Raw genomic sequence first — 12,285 nt, 5'->3', positions numbered from 1 at the left:
CCCCCCCCCCCCCCCCGAAAGAATATTTTGTAAAGGGACCCAATCCTCATTTGATGAAGAAAGCAAACCCACCAGGCTCATAAACCTTGACCCTGCGTTGTAATCTAGCAGGACCCAGCTAATGGAAGCACACCCACTGAAATAACATGGTCCCCTTTCTTGAGGTGACCATTTAGACTTGTACAGTCTGGCTTCTGGTTCACCAAGTTTCAGGCCCAAACAAATTTTACAGCCAGGTTATAAATATTTGAAAAATGGGGAACATAATGGAAATGCTGACACAACCTTAACCATAGAGGCATAAGCAGCACAGCGTTATAATCTGACGGTGCTGTTTTGACAGTGGTTATACGATAATGCAACCCAGGCCTGGAGCACTTTTAGCTAAATGTATCAATCTGAACCTAATTTACTTAGACCTTAATGTAGTCATTCACATTAAAAATCTCTAGCATTGTGATGTATAGATCAAGACAGTTTCTTTCTCCCTGATTTATACGGGACAGGTATATGTTAAAGTACACAATAAATAGGCAGAGTATTAAAGTGCTGAGGTGGTGTTTCTTCAGAATTTTCTTCAGACCACCATTTACTAAACAATACAATAAGAGCTATATATCCTTCGTAGTCTTAATATGTAACCAGAACAAACAGAGGACATAGGAAAGGTGGAGAAAAGTTAGATATATAAGCAAGAAAAAGTGAGTTATTGATTTTATTGACTCGTCTGTTAACTTCTGACATTGCAATAAAGCCTTATTTATTTGTATACAGAAGACTCAATTACATAGATACATATTATTTTAACAACTGGGTTATTTACAGGAGAATTGCAGCTTCATAAATAATATAGACCTGCATTACTCAAGCTGATGTTTATCCATTGTTAGCATTTAGGGAGTTGTGGTGTCCACAAATGCTCTTTGGAGGAAAGTCATTAGAATAACATCATGTAAAGCAATGCTATCATAGCAATACATGTGCAAAGTACAGTTACACATGCAAGTGGTGTGCTTCACAATGGCTGAAATAAAACCTAGTGCGTCCTGGTTGCTGTATACATCTGTCTTATAAATGTCGATCATACATACTATGGCAAAGGGCTGGCTTTTCCCTGGAAACTCTTTAAATATCATTTTAAGTGAGAAGATGCTAAGTATGAATATAAGTATTTTTTTGTTGTTGGGGGAGGGGTGGTTAGTGTGTTTTTGATCTAGATAGAGTTTTGAACCCAGACATCTCTTGCTGAGTGAAATCTCCTTAGTGTGTTAGCATCTATATAATCAACAGGCCCTACAGAATAACAAAGGGAACAGTCTGTGTGGTGGTTAATATAATGACTGATGGTGACCAGAACTTTACTCTGTGTGAGATGAAAAGAGCTGATGAAGGTCTCACAGGCATTCTGTGATCGTTGGGCATTAAGACTAAATCTTGCTTTTGCCACATTAGCACCTGATCCTTCTTTTCTCCGTGGCAGCCATAAGGAACAGTTGTTGGAAGTGTTGGCTATTTGAAACCAAAACTGGCTGTGTTTTGCCAGTTTTGTCTGTCCTCAAAACCAGGAGATTAAAAGAAGCTATTAAGAAGGCAAAGGCTGGGAGTATGGACAAAGAAGTTCAAATCTGTTTGTGTCTGAGCACCTCTAGACAGTGTCTTATATTTCATAAATATAGCTAGATTCTACTAAAGGGTTGCGTGGGTCAAAATCAGATGGCAGAACTCTTCCCAAAACCCAGAATAGTTAAAAAATGTTTTCTTTAAAACTATTTTTAGAAGGAACCAGTGATTACTTTGCCCAACTCCAAATTATGTTTAGTAGGCACGTACACATAGTCTGAGATCTCAAATAATAATCCTCAAAATAAATAATATGACAAATGGAAGCTGATGCTGGTTTTGCGTTGTTGTGTAATGGAGTTAGAATAATGACAGGACAATAATATAATAGAATTCTGCAAAGCCCTCACTCTGCTTGACTTTAAGTGGAAGTAAAATCTTAGAAATGAGAGGACAATAAAATAATGCTTTGTAAAAAGGATAAAAGAATAATGTTACCTAAGTCTATTAGTGACATAACACGCTATGAATGCACTTAAATTAATAGCATCTTTTACCAGTAGATATTTTTCACTTACTGTAATGCTGAAAAAATAAGCAGAACAATAATATAAAAATGAAAAGGATGTAGGAAAGTAATTTGTTTTAAAATATGTATCTATATATAGAGGCATACATATATATATGAACACAAGCATTCTCATGGTTAGAAACAGATGTGTATCCCATATGATTTAATCCTGTTTAGGGTATATCACAGTGCGCTCTCTCACTCTTTGAAGCAAGTTGCCTGCCACTTGGTATTTTGGCAAGGCTGTCTCAGTGTGGCTTCTTTTGACATCTTTTCTTTCCTTCATGACATGTTGTTACAAAGCGCTCTTGCCATTACCGGGCATTCCTAACCAGATCTTTCATGCAGTATGACTGTCCTGGGATATATGCCTGCTGCATGTAGAGCTCTTTTAACCTGTGCTGTGTTCTTAAACGTTTCCTAGAGAACTAATCCAACACATCTGAAATCTGGTGTGAGTTAGACTCACATAAAGGCAAGATCAACGTATTCATGGAATCACAGAATGATTTGGGTTGAGAGGGACGCTAGAGTGCATCCAGCTCCAACCCCTGCCCCGGGCAGGGACACCTTCCACTAGAGCAGGTTGCTCCAAGCCCCCATGTCCAACCTGGCCTTGAGCACTGCCAGGGATGGGGCAGCCACAGCTTCTCTGGGCACCCTGTGCAGCATCTCAGCACCCTCACAGGGAAGAGCTTCTGCCCAAGATCTCATCTCAGTCTCCCCTCTGGCAAGTTCAAGCCATTCCCCTTGTCCTGTCCCTACAAGCCCTTGTCTGTGCCCCTCTCCAGGTTTCCTGGAGCCCTTTTAGGCACTGGAGCTGCTCTAAGGCTCTAAGGTCTCCCCTTCAGGAGCCTTCTTTTCTCCAGCTGACCCAGCCCAGCTCTCTCAGCCTGGCTCTAGAGCAGAGCTGCTCCAGCCCTCGCAGCAGCTCCATGGCCCTCCATGGGACTTGCTCAAGCAGTTGTGTTGGGGGCCCCACGGAACAGTATCCAAAAGTTTGTAAACCACTTGGTTATTTCCCTGCAGATCTGTTTCAGGGTATTTTTATTTTGTGAAAGACCATCTTGGTGGTTGCTGCAGAGTGTTTCACTGTCATTATCTGGTAAATAGCTGCTCACATTTGGGAGACAGGCAGGATGGTAGTGCTGACTGCTAGTTCTTCAGGTTCTTTTTATATTTTTAGCTTTTGGTCTACAGAGGAGGGAGTAAATGGAAGTGTGGGGCTGAAGGGGTAGGAGGGGACACCAAAAGCCCTTGTTATGTGTTTTAAACTTGGTTTAGGGATGGTCAGGCTTAACATAGTTTGCAAGGCCTGGCCAGCACACTGAATGCTCTTTAAAAACAGATAAATTTAAAGTGTTTGGGAACTCCTAGCAAAAGCGCCTTGTAAATAGTCACCACATTTGATTTCAGACAATAATAAAGAGACAGAAGTTAATGCAGTTCAGGATTTTCAAGATCTGGAGGCATGCATAGTATGAGTTTCTGCAGCTCCCAGCCAACACTTTCATTTGAAATAATGGCTCACCCTGCTGAGCCACATCATGAGAACTTGCTGCAGGTATCAAACAGCACAGGCTGCTTGTGAAGGGGGAGGGCTGTTGAATTTTTGTAGCTAGGTATTTCTGAAGGTACATGTGCAGCTAAATAGGTTTATAATGTAGACTTAGCAGTTTTGTGATTTAGTCTGATCTAGGAGCGTGGTCTCCTGCATACAGAGTTGTTATGGTTTCCTCCTGGATATCTTGCCTGGACTCCTATAGTACACTGCTCTGTGGGATGGCTCTTTCAGGAGCCTCAATAAAGTCTGAACCACTGAACAACCTGTAATGAGACACTTTATGGAGCTGCCCCGCAGGGTTGTGTAAAGACCACAGCAGAGCCTGTGAAATTGTTAAAGACACCACGGGGATGAAACCAGACAGTGAACTCAGTAGCAAGAGTGATAAACCACTGTTGCTTGACCATACTTGCTGGTCAGGATGCTCCAGTAGGAGTTTACATATCTTGTGGGGTGCATGTTGCTGAACGCTGGCTCTGCTGAAGATCTAAGTACCAGGTGCGTTTACTGGGTTTAATGGAATGCTTCCTCCCTTAGCTGGATATTTCCCACTCACTGAACCAGGTGATTTGAATCCCTAAACAGGCTTTCATAGGAGTGGTAGAGCACTAGGTTCCAGCCGCTCCCCACCTTACAGCTTTTTCTTTCCAGTCCCTGGAAGGTACAAAAGCTGCAAGTTCCATTTCTGTCCTCAGCCACCTACCTGTGCCCTATCCTTTGTAAATAAGCCTGTCAGTGTAGCTTGTAAAAACCGAAAGATGTCAGACATGCTACCCTTCGCTTCCACCCAGAGCCTGAATTACTGTGCACCAGAGGCTGTCCACATGTATTGCCTGGCTTTCAGGAGCCCGCAGTGCCAGCAGCCGAGCCCATAACATGTACATTGTGCAAGGTTCCCCAGGCTAACAGCAATTGTGTCTCATTATCAAAGATCATTACAGGCTACCTTATTCTGGGGAGAGGACAGGAGTCAGGTAGAGAGGGTGAGTGTTAGGAATTGGGCTTTTGGTGGACAGCTTGCCATCTATCCTGTTAGAATAAAAGCACATGCAGAGATAAATGCTGTAAAACCAGGAAGAAATCTTAGCTATAAAGATGGAAACCGTAGCAGTTGTTCCAAAATAGATGTTCTTTAATGTGCTCACTCTTTGGCATTTAGTAAGCTTCCAGGGATGGAAAGAAAGCAAAGTTTAATTTAGAGAAGCCTCCTGCCCTTCTTAGCTAGGGATCAGCTGCCCAACATGAAATAATAATGCATTCAACTGTCCATCTTCTGGTAAGTAACCTTTATCATCATTGCATTCACCAGCACTAACAGCAAACAGTGAGTATGAAATGTTGTATGAATTCAAGGAAAACTGATAGGGTCTTTGTGACCTTAATGTGATTATATTTGTGCTAATGCATACAGTAGAAAAGAAACTAGAACTCTCAATATGAAGGGTCCAATTCATAAAAAATGTATGTACCATTAACAAGGGATTTTTATGCACTGTACTTAGGGGGTGAAGAAAAGTAGAATGAGTCTATTTTGAATAAAGAACATACTTTTGCAATTATATCCTTTCACCTTTCCTGCAGTAGCAATGCTTCTTTTCTCACATGAAGTATCTGAAGTGGAAGAATAGTCCTATAGGCACCAATAAGCAAAAGATTTCACTTGGGGAGAAGAGAAAGAAAAATAAGGCAATGAAAAAGGAGCAAAAATAAACATGGGAAAGAAGAAAATTGGAGACAGTTGGGAGAGCTGGGTTTTTGTGTTATCTGTGGGTTTTGTGCCTTGGTCTGGTAGTTCTTTTGTTTGGTGGTAAATATAACTGGTGGTTGCCCACGAGAAGTTCTCTGTAACCTAAATCACTTTAGCAGCCTGATTTTCATGATAAACAGTCATGGAGTTTTAGTGTTGCCTGTCCTGATCCAGAAAGATGCGGGTGGATAAATAGAAGCCGGTCTGTGCATACCAGTAGTGAGGACAGTGATTCCTCACACGTCTTGCAGGAGAAGATCCTTCAGGAGCAAATATCCCCAGGGACCAGGCAAAGGAGAGACTTTGTGCTCTACTGGCAGAATGACTGGGAGCTCTGCAGTGATTGTGGTAGCTTTGCAGGAGCGACTGCGTGACAGTTTCATATTAGTATATAACTGTGGGGTTTTACTTACTTCAGTACTGAATGATCCGGTCAGTAAAGTGAATCTGCTCTATTCATTCTGCTGTCTAATTCAATCCATTTTGCATGCAGGATGTTTAGCTTTTCTGTACAGGATATTGCATTGACACATACGTCAATATGGCAGATCGATACGGCATTTTCTTATCACACCACAAACATTTTCAAAGGTAAACTAGAAGGGTTTTGTACATAGGTAAGGTAAAATGAAGAGTGACAGTTGTGCAAGTTGAGACAATCTGACATTGTAGAAGATAAGTGCAGTACTTCCATGTTGTGCTAAAACGATAGGACAGTAAAATGATGATATCGACATTGCGACATTGTTAGGTTTCAGAGTTAACAGGTGCCCGTGGTAATTCTGCACACACCTGGCTCTCTTGTTGTTTGGTTTGCTTTGTGTGGCTGAAATTGCTGCCTAAAAATAAAAGCTTAGAATCTGAGGTAGAGGTCAGCAGGGAAAGGTGAATTGCTTAATGATCTGTGGAATAACCTGATGCTTAGGGAAGTTTCGTACAATCCAGGTGAGGGAATTGCATGCCACCTCTTGATCTTGGATTGGAAGAAGGCATCTGACTACTCAAATTAAATATGAGAAGTCCAAGGTTAAATTCATACCTTTCAGCAGGCAAATCATTATTCTCGTTTAATTTCTGAGCTTGATTTTCTTTGCTGAGGTGCCAGGAATATCTCCTCTGATAACTGTAGGGTAATACCAGTGTAAAACAGATTCAGCATAAAATCTCCATTTTCTTTCCCACAAGTATTGTAAAATTTAGGTGTGTTTGTGAATTTCTGTGTAGCAATCTGATTGCTAAGGTTTGATGAGGTGATATGGAAAGGCTTCCCACCTACATATCCAACATCCTAGGAAGCAGGATAATGAAAATAGGGAATTAGGAGCTTCAACATGGTGCTCTGTGGCAGAATGAGGATTGTTTGGAGTGAATGTCACAGTTTTTCATTATCAGCCACATCTTTTTTCTTTCAGCTATTAAATTCTGTTCAGCAAGATTGCTCCTGGTACAATTGCTGACAATTAAGGGTTTGTTTAATGAAGAGCTGAGTTACTTTAATCGGAGATGATGGCCTTTTGCACACCATACCCAATAATTTGAATATTATCAGTCAGTCTATTCAATTTCTTTTAAAAAAGTTATCTTTTTTTTTCTCCTTATAATATGGCTTATGATCTAAATGCAGCTCTATTACTTGCTCAGAATGTGAGTTTATTAGTTTTAAAAATGTAAGACCTCTTTTTTTTTTCTCATAGGCAGTATTTTCACTTTAATGATTTCATTCGTAAAGCTCTATCTTTAATGTGAGTTGATTCAGTGAGTAACAGAAAAGTCTGCTCTTGATTTCTTATTGTTACAGTTACTGAGAGATAAATACAAGTAATTTAATGTCACATTGTGGAGCTGTATCTAAGGATTTCAATATGAACTGTTGCTTGAAATGCTGTGTTCTTTTATTAATGTTGATTCATTTGAAATATTTGCTTAAATGGGTATCTCAGAAGGATTTATGTATTCTTTTGATTACTGAAAATCTAGTATTATTAAATTTGATCTTGCTTATTTTTCGAAGCATTGAATACTGAAGAGTAGAAGCCCAGCATCTCCCTGGTTGTGATACAAACGCGAGATGCATTGAATTCATTCTTGAGGATAATGAGGAAGTTATTTATGTCTAGATTATCTGCTGAGGCTAGTCCTGTGCTGTGGTTTGAGCTCTGGCTTTGAGTGAGCTTTGGTGTACAGTTTGAGAGGAGATGGGCAGTGTGCATCATGCCTTTGAGCAGGCACACACGCACATCTGCAGATGACCCAGGAGGTCCAGGACAGAGCTGGATGCACGTGTTTAGTGCACTCCATCGTATATCCCGCGTTGCTCTGCAGTATGGTCACGCTTGCCAGTCAGCTACAGGTTCCCTGTGAGCATCAGACACCAGGAGAGACAAGGACTATAGGGATGGGAGGTGCATTGGAGCACAGGGTGCTGGGGAGCGTGTGCGGGCTCACCTTGCCAGAGCTGCTGGGAGCCCTGGAGCAGCCACCCCAAGAGTGATAGTTCTATATTCTGACCCACATGTAACTACAGCTGAAGAGATCTAGGTGCCGAAATGGTGCTGGTTTGAGAATCCAGGTCTGAGTCCCTCTGTCCATTACTTATAAAGTGGGGATTAGAGCATTCCCTCCTTTGTGGGGCACTGGGAAATGAAGACTTTAGAACTGAATTACCTGTTGTGTTGCTGAAGACGTGTAAGAAACAAAAAGGAAGCAAACTGTGGAAAGCCTGTTTATAACCAGTTTACAGCTGTAATTTTGTATGAGGCTTGGAGGCCTTGGGATGTGGAATTTTTTTTTTCCTTCTGATGTTTCTCTTGTGGTTTCTTATTTTTAAACCAGGTGTTGTTCAACAAGGTTTTCCGCTTGGTTTTGGGGATTTTTTTCTTTTTGATAAGGGAAGAAGGAGGTTGCTCTTGTTTTTACTTGGCTTTATTTTAAATAGTATTTTATTTCAAGAGGGTTATTTTACAATGTTTACAGTGCACTTCTATTTTTTATTGTGTCATGCCCTTCCAGCCCCTTGGTGGGATGAGAGGTGAGTGTATGTATTATATAATGTATAATTAATTTATGATGAATCACGTATGATGAATACTGCTTATTAAATATTAAAGCCTTGTCTACAGTCATGGCTGTACCTTGGTAGTAGCACTCCAGCCTGTTCGTATGGTACCACTGAGCAAACTCATAGATTTAGGCTGTTACAGCAGTGCTGTTATGAGAAGTCTTAGCTCCATGCCTAGGCAAATGGTGTTAAGGAGAATTACTTCTCTTTCCAGGGCAGGCGCCCTGTTACTGCCTGCTCCCTGCCCCTTGTGCACCAGTAGTTGGAGGTGTGAGGAGAGTAGAACCTCTGCAAAGGTTGAGAGAACAGAGAAGGTGCTGCTGGTAGCTCCCCAGCACCACAGGGACTGCTTTGAGTCCTGGTTCCTGGCTGCCATACCCCTCACTGATAGAAAGCTGAGCAGCATCGGAGGACAGCCTAACAGGAGGTAATAGCCTGCATCTGGACAAGTGGAAAATCTAGGCTAGATTTTGACAGGCCATTTTTATTAGTGAGGACTGGAATGTGGACAGGGGAATAATTTACCTGCAGAGGTCATTCCAGCATCTGGAACTAATGAACTCCCAAACAAAGGCGGTAAAACAGAGAGGAGAAACAACGCAGGGGATTGTGCACTGCCAGGTGAGGGGAATGGTCTTACTGAAGGTATTTTTCCCAATCATAGCAATGAGTCTGTGAATCAGAAATAGTAGCTGTGATGCAGCTCTCCTGGCTCCTCAGGTCCTCGGAAATCAGGAATCCACATGGTCAACGTTATAAGGAAAAGTAGCCTTCTGTCAGTGTTTTGTGCTCTGCTTTGCCTTCCTGGGAACTTTGACCTATGTGTCCTACTGAAGATAGTGTACAGCAAGGAACAAATGCTGTCACTGTGTGTGAGGCAACAGAACTTAACCCTGAAATCCTGCCTTCGCTGTACTTACCACCAGCCCAGCAGGCAGGTTTTCCTGCATGCTTTGAAGAAAATCTTGGCTCTCGAGTAGCTGATACAGCAGGTGGATTAGCAGGGGCATGAGAGGAAAGGTGAGAATCCCAGTCTGAGAATACAGCATGCATAATTTCATACAGGGTGCCATGTAAGACCACATTCATGGACGTGAAAGTGTGTGCTGTTTTGCCTGCATCATGTGGAAAGTGAGCTAGGAGCAGCAGGCAGATCTGCACTGAGTGACAGTATGCAAGGAACGTAATCCTAAATGATTCCAATTAGTGCAGTGCAAAAGGAAAGGAGTGAAATTAGCTTTGACTTTATGATTCTTGTACTACATACAGATTGTGAGATGAAACACTGCAAAATCCTTAGGGTACAGATAACAGAAAACAGTGGTTCTTAGGATAGCTGCACCATGCAAAAATAAATACTAAAGGCATGTTTCTTCGGAACTTATTTATTTTCTGAAAGCTTGAGCTATGGTAATTGCAATTAAATCTAATTCCAGTGAATATTTGACTCCAGTTTTGTCATTCTCTCAAAGCTTTCATAGGATAATTTAATGATGTGGCAGATTATCAAGAGCTTGTTTTAATATTAATTAAATCACACACAAATTCTCAGCCCTTAAAATTGCATAAAGAAAATTGACTTACAAGGTTTGAACTTAAGGGGGAATGATGTATTTATTGGTATTGAGCCTAACTGATCTAATATCACTTTATACATATAGAGGAGATTAAAAAAACCCATAACAATGTGTGGAAATTACCAAAGGTAAAATTGTGTGTAGTGATATGGCGCTGTATTTTGTGTAGAAGGAACCCATACTGAAGAAAACCTCTCTTTGGTCTTAGGGATGGCAGCTGCACGAGGGTTGTCATGTGTTTGAAAGAAACAGTTTTCATGGAATCTCGTGCATCTAGCTACATTTCTTTCTTGTCAAGTAACTCGGATGAGTGAATTGCACAGTAAAAAATAAATGACTCGTCTCTTTTTGCACATTATTAGGCAATTGTTGGAGTCCTCACTGGGTATGGTGGGTCAGCTTATCATTATTAAATGGCAGTGGTCATTAAAATGCCAAACATACTTTTATAGAATTCACTTTATAAAACGTCAGCAAGTCTGTATGTTTTTATTAGTTCCAAATCAAATCTTTCAATGGGCTGTTTGTAAGTATTCCCAAAGCAATGTCCATTTCTGGCTTTTTGAGAGCACACAAAAATATTACAAATTAATCAGATTTTCAGGTTTCTGCATAACAGCTCTGCACATTTATTGTTTAATCCTATTCTAAAATGCTGTTATGATTGACACCTTGCCGTAGAGTAGAAGTCAATTGAATAATATGTAGCAGTCAATTTTATTTGTACCTTAATGTGCTGAAGGTTTTTTGGTGGGTTTTTTTTCCACATTTCCATTATTTATAAGTCTGTCCCCTTGGAGAATATCTAGAAGAATTTGTTTTAAATGAGCTGATAATACCCTCTTTAAAATTTATAAGTATGACAGAATCGTATCCTTTTTCCTTACCACGCCGGAGTCTGCCAATAAACTGGTTCTGAATTACCTTGCACTTGCTTTTCATAGGATAAACATTGGAAAAGAGCATCTCATTAAGGTTTACTTAAAACAGAATTTCAACCGCTCATCAGAAACCACTAACAGAACAGGAGGTATCGCACCAACCAGGAAACCTGATGCCATTGCCAGGGTTTTCTTTTCAAGAGACCACAGTGCTCTTGCAGCTTCTTTTGATGCTTGCTGTCATTCTTTCAGCTTCAAAGATAAATGTGGGCCTGATCGTGCCTGAAAAACTTGTGAATCGATGCGAGTCCTTCACCCGGAGGAAATGGAGGGTTGGGACATAGTTTTGAAAACATCTTGGTGCTTTCTTACAACCAATAGGACCTTTTCCTTTCTCTTTTTCCTTCTCTTTTTCCCTTCCAAATCTGTATTGCGGACTTCAGCAAAATCTGGTGGGGCTGGGCTGCGTTCTGTGCTTAGCAAGTCATTAGTGCCCAGCATATAGTTCGATTGCTGGGTATTGATCACCTCAGTAAATGCTGGAAATCCTTGGTTTCACAGAATTTTGCTCACCCCCCACATGCAATTTAGCAAACAAGCTGTCATTTGGAAGAATACCTGCTTTCAGTTTTCATAGCGCCTTTTTAATGTGCTTCGTACAGCCTTTGCTGCCTCAGTAACTGACAAAAGAAAAGACTTTATTAAGATACAAAGTAGATATGACTTGATTGTTTTTCAGATAATTTTTGCTTTCAGGAATTAGAATGGCTGATGCTCACCTAAGCGTAAAAAATGCAGTTCCCACACGCGCAGAGTGCTCATGTACTCTATGTAAATTGATGTATAATGCAACCCACATTATCTGGGTTGATGATAGCTTCAGTTTCACTGCTGTCAGATTTTTGTAGCTCCTTGAATGAGTTGGCTGGTCTGAATGAATGTTAGCATAATTTATGCAGCTGATAAGTGATTTGAGTGCTTGAGTTATTGATAAAGCACTTTAACATATCATTTTCAGCTTGATGTTATGTGACATCAGAGTAGAAGGTAATGTGGCAGTCCCCAGGCTTGATATTAAAGTCAATCTGCTCTTTGGATTTCAGAGGCCAGAGGAAACACAGTGCTGCCTGACACGAGCCCAGCAGACCAGCACCAACCCAGTCAGTCCCATCCTGCATTCCCTGTTGGGCCTCAGGTCAGTATCTTTCCTTTCAACTAATCGAGACTTGCAATGTGATGAAAAGTAAATAACTGCAATTGATCATCTTTGATCTGTGTAGTGGAGGAAAGGTGTTTCTGTTTGGCTTCATTTAGTGTTACAAAAAGG

General features: G+C 40.9%; 1 protein-coding gene across 1 annotated transcript in view; it reads left to right on the top strand.

Annotated features, from left to right (window-relative positions):
• POU6F2 (POU class 6 homeobox 2) overlaps positions 1 to 12,285 on the top strand; it is a 244,596-nt gene that overhangs the window by 56,639 nt on the left and 175,672 nt on the right. The window contains exon 2 of the mRNA XM_010009353.1: positions 12,062 to 12,153. Coding sequence (XP_010007655.1) covers positions 12,062 to 12,153 — 92 coding nt within the window. The remainder of the gene's footprint in view (positions 1 to 12,061; positions 12,154 to 12,285) is intronic.

Source organism: Nestor notabilis, unplaced genomic scaffold (assembly GCF_000696875.1).
Source record: "Nestor notabilis isolate BGI_N333 unplaced genomic scaffold, ASM69687v1 scaffold922, whole genome shotgun sequence".
Lineage (NCBI taxonomy): Eukaryota > Metazoa > Chordata > Aves > Psittaciformes > Psittacidae > Nestor > Nestor notabilis.
This window is presented reverse-complemented; position numbering and strand designations above follow the sequence as displayed.